Source organism: Ctenopharyngodon idella, chromosome 1, assembly GCF_019924925.1.
Source record: "Ctenopharyngodon idella isolate HZGC_01 chromosome 1, HZGC01, whole genome shotgun sequence".
NCBI lineage: Eukaryota > Metazoa > Chordata > Actinopteri > Cypriniformes > Xenocyprididae > Ctenopharyngodon > Ctenopharyngodon idella.
The window spans coordinates 38,381,113-38,400,375 of record NC_067220.1 but is presented as its reverse complement, the minus strand read 5'-3'; the positions used below and the strand labels follow the sequence as shown (position 1 = coordinate 38,400,375).

At 37.5% G+C, this 19,263-nt stretch overlaps 1 protein-coding gene across 2 annotated transcripts in view; it reads left to right on the top strand.

Moving 5' to 3' along the window:
* evi5l (ecotropic viral integration site 5 like) overlaps positions 1 to 19,263 on the top strand; it is a 56,698-nt gene that overhangs the window by 425 nt on the left and 37,010 nt on the right. For both annotated transcript variants that reach the window (XM_051906711.1, XM_051906701.1), the window contains exon 2: positions 17,065 to 17,441. In XM_051906711.1, the coding sequence (XP_051762671.1) occupies positions 17,200 to 17,441 (242 nt within the window). In that variant the 5' untranslated portion in view covers positions 17,065 to 17,199. The remainder of the gene's footprint in view (positions 1 to 17,064; positions 17,442 to 19,263) is intronic.

Genomic DNA, 19,263 nt, shown 5'->3' with positions numbered 1-19,263 from the left:
GGGAAAAGCGAGGAAATTCCAGCGCATCACACTCGTGCTCCCATCTCTGGACCAGCAGCGGTGATTTGCCTGCCTGCTCATCTGCTAGTTGCCATAAGGAAAAAAATAATCATCCACACCCTTATAATTTCACACGGAAACAAATATGATTATGACCTAATTTAATAGTCATCAAAATACACGGTGCGTTTAAATAACACTGTGCTTTGAATTCTATTCCCCACTGCAAAGGCTTTTGTTTTTAATGTCTATAACGCCGCACAGTCAAAACAGTCATTTCACCAAATTCCCCTTTTACAATAGCAAATATAATGTGTTACTAATCCATTGTACACCTATAGTAAGAACTAGCATCCCCCTGGTGGTGCATTTGCATGAGGGTTTGCTGAGTCCAGACTACAGGCTTTATAATTGTAGTTCCCAATAATAGTCTGCATTACACATGTTGACCAACGGTTATGGCTATTTTAAGCCTTCTATCTTCTTAAAAGACCTGAAGAGCTTGTTGTATTTTATATATGGGGATGCGTAAACAAGCTTCAGACTGTCATGGCTGTCATGCACATATCCTTTTTTGTCACAGCGTTTTGTTGACATTTTGGACAAACCAAAGGAAAAAATGTCTTGGTGAGCTGTTATGTTCCTTTATTTTGGTTTGTGACAGTTGAAGAGATTAATTGTCTGGCTCTTGTCTGCTCTACTAATGATTAAGGGCAGTCTGATTACATGTTTTGGTAGGGAGGAGAGTTTACTTGTTTGAGTCGGCATTTAATGAATAGACTGTGGTTGTGCTACCAGCTAGAAAAAAAAAAAGGTTTGTGGGATCCCATGTCACTGTTTTTTTTTCCTAATTTTATTTTTAATTCGTTATTATTTAATTAATTATTTACTTTTGTCTAAAATAAGTAGATATTGTGATCATTCTCTGTTTACTGTTGGAGCTGTATTGCTTGACGCGCATTGTAATGTGATATCATGCTTTATTCGTCATTAACAACGTCACTAAATATATGTGAGCAAAATGTCTTAACCATTGTAACCACTGCATTTTTTTAATGATCCAGGCCTGATAAGATAATCGTGACCTCATCATCTCAGTCCTCTTTAGGCCCTCTTTACATATTCACTCTTAGACTTAAATGCCCGTGATGAAAAGGTTTCTGTTAATGTTTCTTTTCTCATCACATTCAATTATGAATTATATGAATCACATAGCCTAATAGAATAATAGCCTATATTTACTAAATTTGATTTAAAAAAAAAAAAAAAGTAGTTTGCATTAATGGATATTACTGTTGGTTTATTTAACATTTCTGTCATAAAACAGTTGTCAAATTAAATGTTTAGCTTCATCTTACCTCAAACTCTTTCACCTTTAAAACTAAAGTATTGCTCTGCCTTTCATTCTCAGCTTCTGTGAACACTAAAGCCCTTCTTTGTTTTGATTGGCCACCTCAAGCATTTTGACTATGACAAGCGATTTTAGACCACTAAGGCAGACCGGCCTACCTTTTTTAAACTTTTGTCATCCTAACAACAAACAAGGCAAAAAAAAAAATATGAAGTGCAGCAGAGCAACATCAAGTATTGGAGAGGATAGGCTACTTGATTAATCATTGCCAAAGTCCCTTTCAAGGAAAGTCTGTTCACTCGGCGGTAGGGCTGCACAATTAATCGAATTTCTAATCGCGATTACGATTACGGATGCCACGATTTCGTAGTCGTTCAAAGGCGCGATTACAAGGAAAAATATCCACTTAAATTATTCTGCGTGTTTAAGAGGTGTGTTTAGAGCATGTTACGTTGCGAGAGGCGAATCACGACTACTTCTGACTATAAAAGGTCATAGGTGTACGCTGATATGTTGAACGCGTGCGAAACACCAGAGCCCGCCATTTTTAAAAAGCCGTGTACACACTAGTGTTGTCAAAAATATTGATATTTCAATATGTACCGATACTGAAATATCTGAAACGATACCAATACTCCTTTCTGCAGTATTGATATACACCGATACTAGCTATGCGTTCTTGCTCTCCCCTCTGACAGCGAGTTGAGACGCACGCGCCTCCTCTCATTCAATCGTCTCATGCTCTCAGGTTTAATAGTGTTGGTGAGACCGGGTCTGAATTTCGGCGTGGGACTGCGCATAACTCTATTCATTCCCGCATTACAATTTCAAGGGAATAATCGACAATTATGATTTTTGTCATAATCGTGCAGCCCTACTCAGCGGCCATATTTGCAATGCCTCCGGGCAGCTATTTCGGGTATCCAAGACCAAGTCCTATCTATTTAATCCTGAAATCTCAAAAGCTGCTTGGCGAACTCACAATTAAATAACAAATTTCAAATCAGCAGCAAAATCTGACAAGAACTGTCCCATAGATGTTGTTTCTTATGCTCAAATAGCATTAAAAAACTTTATTTTTCAGGCTAGATGAGCCAGTGCGCATGTGCAGTCCTAAGCGCGAGTCTCAGGTTTCTGTGGTAAGCCTCTAATGCCAGTTGCAGTTACGCAATGACATTACCAATCAGCGATTGGCTCTTTTACTTAGAAGGCAGGACGTATTCTGCCATATTGCGCTTTGCAGTTCCTCACATTCATAACTAATAGGAGTGAACCGTCTTTCTATATATAGTCTTTGTTATTGCTCAGTGTTCATGGTGGTTTCGGCCTTGCCGTTCATACACAATATGTGGTAATCCAGGTGTCCGACAGGTTGCGTGACTCTTAAGACATCTGAGAAGATTATGATTTGCCTGAGGTTCCAGATTAACCCAGTCATGCTGCATCAGTACTTGTTTGGTGAAACAGTTACTATGCTGTTTAGGACTCAGGTTATTGTGGAAATGGTACAGTAAAGAAAAAAAGAAAGAAGCAAGAGATTAACTGGAAATGAATATGATCTCTCCAAGGGTTCAAGTATTGGTTGGTTAGCATGGTCCCATTAGCCACTAGTCCTAGTTGTCATTGTTGCACCATTCCACAACGAAAAGCATCTTTCTCTATCGGCAGGCCACTGAAAACTGTGTATTCTGATTGAATAGATTTTTGGCAAGTAATATATACATTACCCGTATTTATATATTTATATTTTTCCCAGTCTACTGGCGTTCTTGTTTTGATGCAGTCAGCATTGTCATGCTATTGCCTTGAGTTGCTCCAGAGTACTTAGTTCTGTAGCATTTACAATTTGGATGATTGGCGCACAAATGTCTAGAATTTAGTTTCCATGAGCAAAGACTGCAGAATTCAAAATGCATACTTCAACGTGGTCCTGTGCTGTTTAGGAAATGTGGAGATGTTAACAGATTTTTCCATGTAACTTAAAACTTTTTGGATCTCTCACTTTGTACTAATATAAATAAACACATTTTTGTTCTAATGGCTGCACTTCAGTCTGTGTTTCTTTGAAATGACGTCATGACTTATGTGAGTGCTTGATTGGTCATGTGAACTGTGAATGGTAAACTGATATGGTTACTGTTGTGATTTCATCAGGACAAACAAGCCGTTATGTAGTACACATGTCCTAGAGAGCCAGAGAGAAAGGCATTATCCAGCCTCTGCGACCTCTTTTACTCGCCGTATCTCTCTTTTCCTCTCTGTATCTGTGTTTAAGTGTTCTGGCACAGTCACGCTTTTCTTTTGGTTTACAGCTGCTGGCTAACTTCATCACGTCATCATTTCAAACAGCACACAAATGTGAAGGCTGGGCTAACCCTGCATGTGTTTTGAATTTTTTTTGTGTATGTCTGACAGAGAGATGATGACTTTGCTTCAGAGCAGCTGTGGTTCATTGGCCATGATGATCATAACGGGCCTGTACTTGCGTTTTCCTGTTTCCATCTGAGTCTCCGCTCCGCTGCTGTTTGTTGGGTTTTACTTAGTCATACTAATTTGAATTCACTGCAGCTGCTCTTAGTTCACAGCAGATGTCTTATTCTTTTTCTGCCATCTAAATTGTTTATTAACCTCATTTTATTTTCTGTGTCAAAGAAAATAAAAGTTTTTGTTGTTGTTATGACTGTGGTTGTCATCATTGTTACTGTAGATTTTATTTTGGCTGATTTAATGTTTCTTTTAACAAAACTACTTTAGCGCAAACCCTGTTTGTTATGTCAAAAATCATAATCACAGCTATTTTAGTCACTATTGTAATCATGATTATTTAACATTAGGGTGGGAGAAAAAAAACGATTCTCTCATGCATCGCGATTCTCTCCAATGATTCTGATTCAATTTTGAGAATTTCAGAATCTATTCTGAGGTTCGTGTTTAAACTCAAAAACAGCCGTATTCTGCTTGCTTCCAATTCCACACACATGCAAAAACCCTCGAATCTTGCATAAAATTTTCTTCTATACATTTTGAAGAGGTTGAAGCAAATTACAAGGGCAATCGTGGGCTTCATTGCACAGGATGCACTGTGAGAAATGAAAATTCTGTCATCATTTACATACCCTGCAGCTGTTCCAAACCTGAATTTTTTTCTTCTGCTGAACACAAAAGAAAATATTTTGAAGAATATGGGTAACAGTTGATGGGCCCCACAATTAAAGAAACACAAATAAAGATATTTTTAGAGGGTTGGTTCACCCCAAAATGAAATTTCTTTCATTAATTACTCACCCTCATGTCGTTCCACACCTGTTAGACCTTCGTTTGTCTTCAGAACACAAATTAAGATATTTTTGATGAAATCCGAGGGTATCTGATCCACACATAGGCAGCAACGTAATTGCACCTTTTGAGGTCCAGAAAGGTATTAAAGACATCGTTAAAACCGTCGATGTGACTACAGTGGTTCAACCTTAAAGGAACACTCAACTTTTTTTGAAAATAGGCTCATTTTCCAACTCCCCTAGAGTTAAACAGTTGAGGTTTACCGTTTTCGAATCCATTCAGCCGATCTCCGGGTCTGGCGGTACCACTTTTAGCATAGCTTAGCATAGTTCATTGAATCTGATTAGACCGTTAGCATCTCGTTAAAAAATGACCAAAGAGTTTCAATATTTTTCCTATTATCATTGCGCCTGCTGCAGCCATGGTACGGCAGCAAAGTTCCTTGATTATTACGCTGGAATGACAGTATAGTTCCTAGCCATATCGGCCTAGAAAATCGCAACTTTTAATTTTCCTTCAGTCTTAGTACACGACGTAACTACAGAAGAGTCAAGTTTTAAATAGGAAAAATATTGAAACTCTTTGGTCATTTTTTAACGAGATGCTAACGGTCTAATCAGATTCAATGAACTATGCTAAGCTATGCTAAAAGTGCTACCGCCAGACCCGGAGATCGGCTGAATGGATTTGAAAACGGTAAAACTCAACTGTTTAACTCTAAGGGAGTTGGAAAATTAGCCTATTTTCAAAAAAAGTGGAGTGTTCCTTTAATATTATGAAGCGACGAGAATACTTTTTGTACGCAAAAACAAAACAAAAGTAATGACTTTATTCGACAAATTCTTCTGTCATTGTTTGCTATTTTCATTGCAGAGCTTCCGTGTTTACGTTCGAATGCCGGCTCAGTATCAGCCAATACTGAGCCCGCATTCGGACATAAACACGGAAGCTCTGCAACGAAAATAGCGAACAAAAAGAAGTATTCTCATCTCTTCAAAATATTAAGGTTGAACCACTGTAGTCGCGTTGACTATTTTATCGATGTCTTTAATGCCTTTCTGGACCTCAAAAGGTGCAATTACATTGCTGTGTGGATCAGATACCCTCGGATTTCATAAAAAAATATCTTAGTTTGTGTTCTGAAGACAAACGAAGGTCTTACGGGTTTGGGATGACATGAGGGTGAGTACTTAATGACAGAAATTTCATTTTTTGGTGAACTAACCCTAATGAAACCTGAGACAGTGTTGCCAGATCCTTTTAAACATGTGACCAGGTCTGACCAAAATGATCTTAAAGGGATAGTTCACCCAAAAATGAAAATTCTGTCATCATTTACACAAAAGGAGATATTTGGAAGAATGTTTGTAACCAAGCAGATCTCGCCCCCCATTTACTACCATAGTATGTATTTTTCCTACTATGGTAGTAATTGGGGGGCGACATCTGTTTGACAGACATTCTTCCAAATATCTTCTTTTGTGTTCAGCAGAACAAAGAAATTCATACAGGTTTGGAACTACTTGAGGGGGAATAAATGATGACAGAATTTTTATTTTTGAGTGAACTATCCCTTTAAAACAGATGTGTCTAATCCTGCTCCTGGAGGGCCACTGTCCTGCAGAGTTTAGCTCTAACCCCAATTACACACACCTGAACCAGCTAATCAAGGTCTGACTAGGCGTACTAGAAACTTACAGACAGGTGTGTTGAGGCAAGTTGGAGTTAAACTCTGCAGGACACTGGCCTTTCAGGACCGAGTTTGGACACCCCTGCTTTAAAACAATACTTTGTGGGGCAAGCAAAACATGACACGATATTCTGGAAATAAGAATCAATTCCCTCAGTTTTCCCTTCTTTTACCATTATATTTAATGTTTCAACATAACCTAATAAAAAGCTTGTGTTTTTTGCTTTTTGTATGATAATAAACTGCAATTGCAGTAATTTACATTACGTCATTTTGTTTGATGGACAAAGCGTATCTTGCTTATCTTAATATTATTGTTTATCTCTACTTGGCATTAAAGTTCAGCTGCATATGTTTTCTCATTTTGAGGACTGATGAGGCAAGTTATTCCTCATGATCTTACCCGGTAAGCAAATGTGTTTATGCAGTATCGTCCCTCCTTGATTGCGTAAACCACTTAATGCAATGAAAGATTTGTGCAATAAGAGATCATACATGTAATGCAGTGATCAATCATTTTATGCCTAGATTAACTGATCATATTGATGATCATATTTATGATACTTGATTGTCCACCCTAAATGACTGTGTCAGCCCTGCAGTCATGTCATGTAGTCTGTGAGTGAGTCATTAGATGTCTTTGTGAAGGGCAGTTATGGTGGAGAGGGTGTGTTCCTGTGCGTCTCTGAGCTCAGTGATTGTGGAATGTCACACAGGGCAGAGGAGCTCCATGATGAAGCTAAAGCTATTGTGTGATGTTTGAGTCATACAGTTAGTCCACCACACCTTTAAGGCAAGACACGTTTTGTTCTGCGATGTCTTTGTTTAGAACTTTGTGTGTTTAGGTGTGTTTGTGCCTGTGTTACTTTTGTGATCATCTTAACTTCATAAAGATCACAGAATATTTCACTTCATAAAGAGTTTTACACTTTTAGAAATATAGCACTTTTGACACATATGTTTAAAATTACGTCAGCTCACATGTGAGATTACATAATATTTACATATTTCTCATGTTGGCTGCAATGTTGAGATCACATGACCTGCTCAACTGTCTCATTATCAGACACATTTCCATAACAAGTTAATAATGGATGGCAAATCATGTTTTTCTGCTTTAGCAATGACCTTTTGTTGTCCACACTGACACTGAAATAAAGTCTTTCCCTTGTATATTTATAGCATTTCCTTTTAGTGCATCATATCGCAAATGTTGTGAATATTGTGAAATATTCCAATTTAAAATAAGTGTTTTCTATTTTAAGATACTGTAAATTGTGATTTATTCCGGTGATGCAAAGCTAAATTTTCAGCGTCTTCAGTGTCATATAATCCTTCAAAAATCATTCTTATATGCTGATTTGGTGCTCAATAAACATTTATTATTATTATTTTCAATGGTGAAAACAGGTGTTCTGCTTAATATTTTTTTGAAAACCACAATATATATTTTTTCAAGGTTCTTTGATGAATAGAAAGTTAAAAAGATTCAACAGCATTTATTTGAAATAGAATTGAAATAGGATCCTTATAGTTACTTTTATCAATTTAATGCATCCTTGCTTTTTAAAAAAAAAAAATGAACCTTTTGAATGGTATGTAAAGAATAATGTAACTATTTCAGGTCACCAGCCACTGGAATAGCAAAAAAGGTTAACGATGGAGAATATAGGTGATCGTACAGGCAGAGAGATTGAGGTTTGGAGGTTTCAGGTTTAAACGTGTGTGGGGGAGGGTGTGTGTGTGTGTGATTGTCACATTTCGCTAAGAGCTACAATAACCACACTTATGCTGCTCATCAGGAGAAGAAAGAGACAGATGCAACAAACTCACAGTGGTGTTATTGTATTCAGTGACTAAGACACACACACACAGAGACATGGTATTTCTATGCCATTACCAAGGCGACAAGGCCTTTGCATCTCTCTCAATGTTTCCAGTCTTTTTTTAACTTTCTAAGTGTGAATTTGTGTGGTTCAAATGCATTTTGAAGGGTCAAAGGCTGAACTAGAGACAATGTTTCAGTGGCAGTGAATGAGTCATATTTTAATACTGTTTCAACAGCTTTCTTTAATATCTGAGAACATATCTGAGAACACAGATGTTGCAATGTTGCTGTGGCTTGCTCTTGATCTGCAGTGTGGTTGTGCTACAGATGCTGTATTTTTCTCTTTTGTGACCAACTGCTAAAATTTAAAGGTGAAATTTCTGCACCAAAAGGAAATGCAAAAAAAATTGTCCAAAAGTATTTTTTTCCATCCAAAAAAATTACACACTTTAGCTTTAAAATGAAGGAACAGATGCTGATAAGGATGATGATGATGACGACAATAAACTCTTGCTTTATTATTCTTAGTTGCATTTATTAATTTTGTTTAAGGTCATTTTAAAATCATATTTTTTTTTACTCTCTCTCCATTCCTACTGCCTTGATATTACTGCTAGGTTCAGGACGTTGCTGTCGTGTTTGGTTGTGACTGCACTGCGTCGACTGGCCGGAGATGAGAGTGTGTTTGTGTGTTTTCTTGGTCGGGGGGGATTGGATTCATGCGCTTGTTAATGGTTCTTTTGATTGGGCTGCTCCTCTGATGTGAATACTGCCATTGTCCACAGTGTGTGTGTTTAGTTTGTCTAAAAAGGTTTCATCTTGGATTTTATTTTTAGCTGTGGGTTATCTTTCTACTTTCTATTGCATTCTTCCTTGTTTTAGAATGAGCTGCATGTTTTATGTTTGCATATAGAGGAAAATGCCTGTGGCATGTTTTGGGCATTTACATTTATGTATTTGGAAACCTCTACAATGCGAGTAAATCACTTGCATATGCATCCAAATTTCACGCTAGGTGAAATGAGCCAATGGCTAATAAATTGTACGATTTCACTCGTCTGTGATTGAGTTAGAAGCAAAAAATAAGTTTAGTGCAGATATAATTTCATTGCCCGCTAAGCTTTATGCACCGTCACTTGGCTGAGAGCGCCCTCTGTTGCTTTTTCTCACACACAAACACACTCAACATGAAAAAAAGAGAGAGGCTTTATGCCACATAAATGGTCGATCTAAATGCAGGGCTTGACAATAAGGACTGCCCGATGGCCAAGAGTTGACCAAACGGTCACTGTCGGAATCAGGCCAGTGCTGCATCGTCATGAAAGTTTGACATTTGCACGCGTTTTTAGTCTTGCCAAGTTAAACATTTAAGCGCAAGAAGATGTGAAAGAGAGCTCAATTTGGTATTTGTGCACTGTGTGAGAAGTTTTGTGTGCGCACACATTCAAAGAGCTCACCCAGAAACCCGCGCATGACAGTGCTCGAATACTGAATTGAGCTCTCTTTCATGTCTTTTTGCGCTTGAACAGACCATTTCACACAAAATTATGTCAAAATGCTCATCTTGGCAAGTATCCTAGTAAACATAGTCAGTTATGTCTTAAATGAACATAGACAGTTGAGGAAACGCACATGTAACAGTATCAGTATATTGGATCCGTGCATTATGTCTTAAAATGAACACGGCCCAATAAACCTGCTGCTGTGTTTTTCATGTTAAACAATAAAAGACTGCAAAAATCATTCACTGCTCTTGACTAAATAACTTTTGTAACTTTTTAATAAGGATTGATTTATATTTAATTTATACAGTATTGAAGTATTTAGTGTTATTTTATATTTTATTACTATTATTCATTATTTCTTTATTCAATTTTGGTACGTAATCTATCTAATCTGTATCTAATTAGAGTTAGATCTATCTGAAAAACCTGAAAGCACTGTTTATTGTACTGGTATCTTTGTTTTTTGTGTTTATTTGTGCTATTGCTTGTAGTTTGACTTGTTTATTTTATTAGACAGTTTATTTGTCTTTAAATATACATTTTAAATATAATTATATAGAATTTATTCATTTGCGTTGTTCTTGCATTCCATGTAAAAAAAAAAAAAAAAGAAAAAAAGTCTGGCAAGTAAAATAAAAAAATTCACTAACAAATTCACAAACTCGAGCTTCAGTGTGTCCGTAGAGGATTGAATTGGCAGGGACATTTATCCAAAGTGACTTACGGTGCATTCAAAGCATTTTTTAATCAGTATGTGGGTTTTCTAAGTATCAAACTTTTGGAATAGTAGTGTCAACCCACAGACTGCTTGACGATGCATATTACACACAAAACTGGAAAGTACTGTCTCAGTCTGGCATGCTCTAATTTGATTGGCTGACTTCAAAGACACAGGGTTTTTTTTCAGTCCACACGGAAACAAAGTTGTGTTTACAAGGTATTGGTTTGATATGAGCACTGTTGAGCACTGTTTGGAAGCTTAGAGGCATAATTTTAAAAGAGTTTAACATTGATAATATTCAGAAATATTTCTTGAACAACAAATCAGCATAATAGAATGAATTCTGAAGGATCATGTGACACTGAAGCCTGGAGTAATGGCTGCTGAAAATTCAGCTTTGACATCACAGGAATAAATTAATTTTTAATATAATCAAATCATACAGTATCTTACAGAAGTGCGTACACCCCTCACATTTTTGTAAATATTTTATTATATCTTTTCGTGTGACAACACTGAAGAAATGACACTTTGCTACAATGTAAAGTAGTGAGTGTACAGCTTGTATAACAGTGTAAATTTGCTGTCTCCTCAAAATAACTCAACACAGCCATTAATGTCTAAACTGCTGGCCACAAAAGTGAGTACACCCTTAAGTAAAAATGTCCAAATTGGGCCCAATTAGCTGTTTTCTCTCCCCGGTGTCATGTGACTTGTTAATGTTACAAGGTCTCAGGTGTGAAAGGGGTGCAGGTGTGTTAAATTTGGTGTTATCGCTCTCACTCTCTCATACTGGTCACTGGAAGTTCAACATGGCAACTCATGGCAAAGAACTCTCTGAGGATCTGAAAAAAAGAATTGTTGCTCTACATAAAGATGGCGTAGGCTATAAGAAGATTGCCAAGACCCTGAAACTGAGCTGCAGCATGGTGGCCAAGACCATACAGCGGTTTAACAGGACAGGTTCCACTCAGAACAGGCCTCGCCGTGCTCAGCATCATATCCAGAGGTTGTGTTTGGGAAATAGACATATGAGTGCTGCCAGCATTGCTGCAGAGGTTGAAGGGGTGGGGGGTCAGCCTGTCAGTGCTCAGACCATAAGCCACACACTGCTGCAAATTGGTCTGCATGGCTGTCATCCTAGAAGGAAGCCTCTTCTAAAGATGACGCACAAGAAAGCCCGCAAACAGTTTGCTGAAGACAAGCAGACTAAGGAACCATGTCCTGTGGTCTGATGAGACCAAGATAAACTTGTTTGGTTCAGATGGTGTCAAGCGTGTGTGGCGGCAATCAGGTGAGGAGTACAAAGACAAGTGTGTCTTGCCTACAGTCAAGCATGGTGGTGGAAGTGTCATGGTCTGGGGCTGCATGAGTGCTGCTGGCACTGGGGAGCTACAGTTCATTGAGGGAACCATGAATGCCAACATGTGACATGTTGTGACATACTGAAGCAGAGCATGATACCCTCCCTTCAGAGACTGGGCCGCAAGGGCAGTGTTCCAACATGATAATGACCCCAAACACACCTCCAAGACGACCACTGCCTTGCTAAAGAATTTCTCCAGACCTAAACCCTATTGAGCATCTGTGGAGCATCCTCAAACTGAAGGTGGAGGAGCGCAAGGTCTCTAACATCCACCAGCTCCGTGATGTCGTCATGGAGGAGTGGAAGAGGACTCCAGTGGCAACCTGTGAAGCTCTGGTGAACTCCATGCCCAAGAGGGTTAAGGCAGTGCTGGAAAATAATGGTGGCCACACAAAATATTGACACTTTGGGCCCAATTTGGACATTTTCACTTAGGGGTGTACTCACTTTTGTGGCCAGCGGTTTAGATATTAATGGCTGTGTGTTGAGTTATTTTGAGGTTACAGCAAATTTACACTGTTATACAAGCTATACACTCACTACTTTACAATGTAGCAAAGTGTCATTTTATTCAGTGTTGTCACACGAAAAGATATAATAAAATATTTACAAAAATGTGAGGGGTGTACTCGCTTCTCTGACATACTCTGACATAATATCAGTATTTAAACAGTATATAAACATGTTCTGCTATTTTCCAGTGGTTTCTCTATAGCCATTCCATGGAGACTTTCACAGCATTATTTAATTTTTACATATCAGTATATTCCAGTATGATGTTTTTCCGATAACTCCGCCTCTAAACGGCACATAAAAACATAATGAGCTGTTGTTTAAGTTGGTCAGACAGTCTCTTCCTGTCTAGTGGGTGGTTCTTGTCCAGAATAAGCTGAAGTGTACACCAGACCTGTTACTGTTTAGTCAGATGTCTGACTATGTGAGGCTAGAGTAATAGGGCTTGTTTCTGTTCCAAGCCCAAAACCGGTTTACAAAGCTCCAAATTTTATTGTTCCCATGAGAGAACATACCGCATTTATCTGTCTTTGGTAATGTATTTATAAACACATGAGTGAATTTCATGTCTGTATCATCCATCCATTCTTATTTTTTACAAACCACATACACTCTATATATAATGCAACATGCTCTCACTCTTTCTCTCTCTCTCTCTCTCTCTCTCTCTCTCTCTCTCTCTCTCTCTCTCTCTCTCTCTCTCTCTCTCTCTCTCTCTCTCTCTCTCTCTCTCTCACACACACACACACACATTCTCTCTCTCACACACACACACACACATTCTCTCTCTCACACACACACACACACACACACAAAGCTTTGACTGTGGATTAGCTGCCATGTTTGTGTGGTTTGTTGTAGGACAAACATATAGCTTGTTGTAATGATGTACAAAACATCACATACACTATACTACAGTCCCTACTACCTGACAGATATCACCGAAATAGGTGTCATGTAACAACTTTTTAAAATATTAATAATGTTTCACGTTTTGTCTCTGGGAAATGCACATTTGACATAAGCTTAAAATTTAAATAACCTGACTGACTGAGTTAAGACTCTACTTCGATTAAAATTAGCCATTGGTCTTCCATATTATTCAGGGCTTCAGACTAATATTTGAGCGGTGACGCTACAAAAGTTGGCGCCAGCACCTGATTTTGTGGTGCTAGGTTTTTTTTTAATCATAATTGTAATTTAATCATATTACTATTGTTTTGCACTATTAAGTGCAGTTACTAATATTACATGTTTATTCATTGGAAATTTGACCGTAAAGCACTGAGCTTGAATTGATATGCAGATCAAATTGACTTATTAAGAGTGCAAAAACATTTCTATGGGGAAAATGTAAATATTCCACTCTACTCTAAATGTACCATACTGAACTGACTGACAGCTTTATAAAAGGAGCGCTCTTTACTTGCTTTCTGTGTAATTTAGTCAAAATTTCAAGAAGTTTTTGTTTTTCATGAGACTTCATACTTTTCCATATATTAGGGAGTCAATAAGTGCTCATCTGCTGCCATCTAGTGGTAATTTCATGTCTTTTTTAAAAAAAAATAATAATAAGTTTTGTTTGCCAAGAAGTGTAAGTTTTCCTTCATCTTTGACGTTTTAGTTTTACAAATCATAACATTAAAATGGGATAATATTTAGAGCTTTTAAGTGCTGAAAAAGTGTGAAGCACTTTAAAAAGTCCTTGAAAAATGCTTGAAAAATCACTCTCAAAGGTTTGCATGAACCCTGAAATGAATAATGTAAAAGCATTCGAGTATTTCTGCCACGATACCATAGTTTCACTAAGCATTACTACATTAAATCTATGGTGATTTGTGGACTGAGGAGCCTTAACTTGTTCGTGGTACAATGTTTCTCTTGGTTTCCACGTCAGCACTATTTGATATTATATCTGTGTTTTAAAGCAGAAAATTCTGTGCTGAATTTGAATGCTTCCCACTAGATCTCGCAGTGATGTTATTAATTTTGCGGCAAATTCAAATGCTTTCTCACTGGATCTCCCAGCACTGTGTTGTAAGCAGTGTCATGTGATCGAGATCAGCGACCATTTAGTCACAGTCTGGAGCCCTGTTATTATACATTTGTAGATCATGATACATGTTCATTTAACACGTGTACATTAATAATATAATATAATAAAATTCTCTATGAATATCCCACATTTCTGCTGCAATACCATGGTTACTGTTAAGGTTACTAAGGTGATTTGTGGATTGAAAAGCCTTCTGGCTGGATTGTTGTGGCACAATGTTTCTCCTGTTTTCTGCATTATTGCTGTCGTGAATGTCAGCCTCTGGCTTTAAACTAGTTTAAGTCACCTAGACATTTGTGGTTTGAATTAGGGGTTGGCATTTTTGTCAGTTTTTCATTTTGAGTACTGATAGGTCTCAAAAATGAGTACTCGACAGAGCTGGATGTGTCTGTCATGGCGATAATGAAAATATTTTAATTAAAACACTGTTATGAAAATTGTTGACAAATAAAAATGAAATAAAAAACAACAACAAAAAACTTAGTTCCAAATGTTCCTCTAATGCAAAACTTTTATTTTGAAAGACATGTGAAAGCTGTTTGCTCTTCTGTCAGATGCAGTTTAAGTAAAGAGTGTGTGCTGTCCTGATGCAGTATCTGCGGGCAGATGAGATGTTGTCAGGCTATATGTCAGTCAAAAGTTATTTTCGTAACTTGATACAAAATAAATAGTCTCACCTCAGAAAAACAAACTTTATTGTCCTGCCAGACGTTATGCAGAGGTGCACGCTATATATCACTTCACTACATATAAAGTGCAAAAGAAATTACATGCATGCAACGTCATAGTAAGTCATGAAATTACCAGAAAGTACCAGTAAATTACATAACTGGTATGTTGTGTGTTAGCTGGGAAGGATTTGCATGCAAGTATATGATGTTCATTCTATTCATCAGGAGCAGTTTTCATATGATTCATTAACAGTTCATGTTAGTATTGAGTTTTTACCATGGTAACTGTTGTTTCTGTAGCCCCAAATACCACTTTAGTTTCACTTTGTGTTAGTTTGTATATTTTGAAATGACTGTGGTGGCTCATACCAACTTAGTAACTTTATTGTATTAACAAAAACTAGTTTGGGACTGCTATTTAATAGCCTTCCTTATACTGTTTAATCATCAGTATTAGTCATATTCTTTCAGTTTTTTTTATGTGTATATTAAGTAAAGTAGAATGGTACTTGTGTGTGTGAACTATTTTTGTGCCAACAGCAAATTTATTATAATTTTTATAATTATATAATTTTTTAGGAAATATGTCAAATTCATAAAAAGTTGGGTCGCGGCTTAATGACCATGGGATAATGTGGTTCCCATGGCAGTTGAGAACCACTGATCTAAAAGGAATAGCTGCATGTGGTCAAGCTGAAGAATGAATGAACACCAGTAAACTGAAGCCTGTTCTATATGACATCCTATATGGGATTAATCAGATGTCCTAGATACACAACATAAACGTAACATTACAACTACCATGGTAAAAAATAACCATATGGTTTCTGTGGTATTTATGAAAAACAGTTGCCTAAACACATGTAATATGAATACAAATGCACAAAACCTTCTATAGATTAATAACAACAATTACTGTAATTATTACTCCTTTAATACATTTAATACATGTGTACATTAATAATATAATAAAAATTTTTATGAATATCCTACATTTCTGCTGCAATACCATGGTTAGTGTTAAGGTTACTACAGTAAACATTGGTAATTTGTGGATTGAAAAGCCTTCTGGCTGGATTGTGGCACAATGTTTCTCCTGTTTTCTGCATCATTGATGTTGTGAATGTCAGCCTCTGGCTTTAAACTAGTTTAAGTCATCTAGACATTTGTGGTTTGAATTAGGGATTGGCATTTTTGTCAGTTTTTCATTTTGAGTACTGATAGGTCTCAAAAACAACTACACAAGGGAGCGGGGCATGTCTGTCATGGCGATAATGAAAATATTTTAATTAAAACAGTTACAAAAATTGATGTTGACAAATAAAAATAGGACATGAAAATCAAAATAAGAAAATATGTCTAGAAAAAATAACACTGCTAGATCAGTAATGCACATCTTGCACTTAACTGTATTTTCATGATCAAAGCGATTCCAGGCATCACTGCGCACTTTCAAATCCATAGTTTCACTTTATTTCCCTAGTCTGGACGGCATGCTATCCTAACGCTAACCAATCAGAGCTCAGGTACTGCCCACAATGCCGCAATAACCAATCAGGAAAAAAAAGAAATACATTTTTGAAAGTCATGGCGTTCATTATTTTCATTATCAATCGTCGCTATCACATCCGAATACTCAAGTACTCATGCACATCCCTAGTTTGTATCAAAGAACTCAACTGCATCAATTTCGAATGCTTCTCACTGGATGGTCGCATAAATGAGATTGGTCCGTGAGTAAATGTATTCACTCTAAGCTGCGTTGCCTTTTGGGCCGAGCTAATAAATGGTCTGTGTGGTGCGGTTCAAACAAGTATCGTTCTGCTTTTGGTGTGTTTGCTTTTCATATGCAACGGAAACTGCAGTGCTTATCAGCAAATTGGTTGTGGCACCAGGAAAGAAGGTCACAAAATGCGACCATTTAGTTGCAGTCTGGAGCCTTGTAGACAATACTTGAGCCCTCTCATCATAATCACTGTGTGATTAATTAGTAAATCATGGCTGCCATAATCGAAATCTCAATAATTTTTTCAATTAATTATGCAGCCCTTCAATGAATAATCTTACTTCTTTTGTTTTCACAGATTAACCCAGGCCTGATATACACGTCTTCAAGGAGGCCTGTCTACGTCCACAGCGCCAATCCTGTGAGACCCCTGCAGCACCCTTCCACATTCCCACATCACTGCTTGACATTTCTTGTCCCGGGCTCCTCCGTCATGTCAAGCCCTAGCAGCAGCCCAGAGAGAGAGGGAGGGATGTCAGGTTCTGTTCAACTGGAGGACCTCAACTCACCTCCCGGACTGGAAACTGACCCTCCTTTTGTTGGCAGCCCAGTGCTCAGTCCGGATTCCAGTTCCCATGATGCTGCGCTCTCCGCCCCGGCAGCCTCCCCGGCTGACTCAGAGAACCTCAGCCCAGATGAGCTCGAGCTTCTGGCTAAACTGGAGGAACAGAACAGGTAGAACAAGAGCAACGTACACGCAAACATGTTGCTTTGAATGAGGACCAGGCTATCCAGCGGCAAAAATACAAAAATGCATCTTTAAAATAGTTCATACAACATGCTAAATTAGTCTCCCGAAGCCATGTGATAACTTTGAGGAACAAATCAAAATTTGGTCACACTTTAGTTTAGGGTCCACTTCTCACAATTAACTAACTATTAATTATGACTTTTTGCCTCAGTAAACTCCTGATTACTGTTAGTTAGTAAGGTAGTTGTCAAGTTTAGGTCTAGGGTAGGGTTAAAGGGTTAGTTCACCCAAAAATGAACATTATCCCATGATTTATTCACCCTCAAACCATCCTAGGTGTATATGACTATCATAATTGGAGATATATTTAAAAATATCCTTACTCTTCCAAGATTTATAATGGGAGTGAATGGGGGGCCACATTTTGAAGCAAAAATAAAATGCATCCATCCATAATAAAAGTAACCCATATGGCTCCAGCTTTTGAAGCGAAGCGATGGTTTTTTGTAAGAAAAATATCTGTATTGAAAACTTTATTAACTATAATAACTAGCTTCCAACAGACAATTGTATGCCTCGATTTGTGGGGGAGGAGTAACCTCTGACCTGACGCATGACGCAATGACAAACGTGGAAGCACAGAGGATAGAGTAAAGCAAAACACCGGTCACGAATTAGAAGTCTAAAGCGAAAAATTTTAAGGAGAAATGTCAGAGGGTTTTGATATAAGAGAAAAGGAGCTTGAGTTTGTTGCACAGCCCTATTTGTTTGAATCGCGAGAGGCGTCTAAGTTTACAATACTTCTACATCCTGTGTCATACATCGCATCAGGGGGTTACTCATTTGGCGCAAGTCGACTTGCGCTGCATGCATACGGTCGTCCGCCGGAAGCTAGTTATTTGAATTTATAAAGTTTTAAATATGGATATTTTTCTTACAAAAATGCATCGCTTCCCTTTAAAAGGCCATTATTACCCCCTGGAGCCATATGGATTATTTTTATTATAGATGGATGCATTTTCATTTTTGCTTCAAAATGTAGCCCCCCTATTCACAACCATTATAAAGCTTGGAGGAGCAAGGATATTTTTAAATATATCTCCAATTGTGTTTGTCTGAAAGAAGATAGTCATAAACACCTAGGATGGCTTGAGGGTGAGTAAATCATGGGATAATTTTCATTTTTGTGTGAACTATCCCTTTATGGGATGTATAATATGGCCATGCAGAATAAGGCATTAATATGTGCTTTATAAAAACTAATAAACAGCCAATATCCTAGTAATATGCATACTAATACGCAACTAGTTAATAGTGAGAATTGGACCCTAAACTAAAGTGTTACCTAAAATTTAAAGTTGGCATGACAATTCATCCATGCATATTTGAATTTTTAAACTTTTTTGACCATGTAATTTTTAATCAAAATGTCATAACTCAATCTTCCAGTGAAATAACTCATCTGGTGATGTATGCCGAATTTCTCCAATCATTTAGTCTGCTTAAACCCGCCCCTAACCTAGAATCAAGTCCCAGACCTACATTCTTTTCTCTTTTTTGATAATCAATTTCACACATTTCACATCACAATACCGAAGAAAAGGACATTAGGTCATTATTCCCTGAAAATCGCTCTAGATGTCTTTATGTCTGATTTATTCTTATGAATCTGATTTTTTTTTTTTCAGTAAAATTATTGATCCAGTTCAGAGTTAATCTGAATGATTGGATAACAAATCAGACTTATTTAATTATCAAGTTCAGTTTACTCAAAGATCAGGTCTCAGCGGTTAACAGCTCACTGGA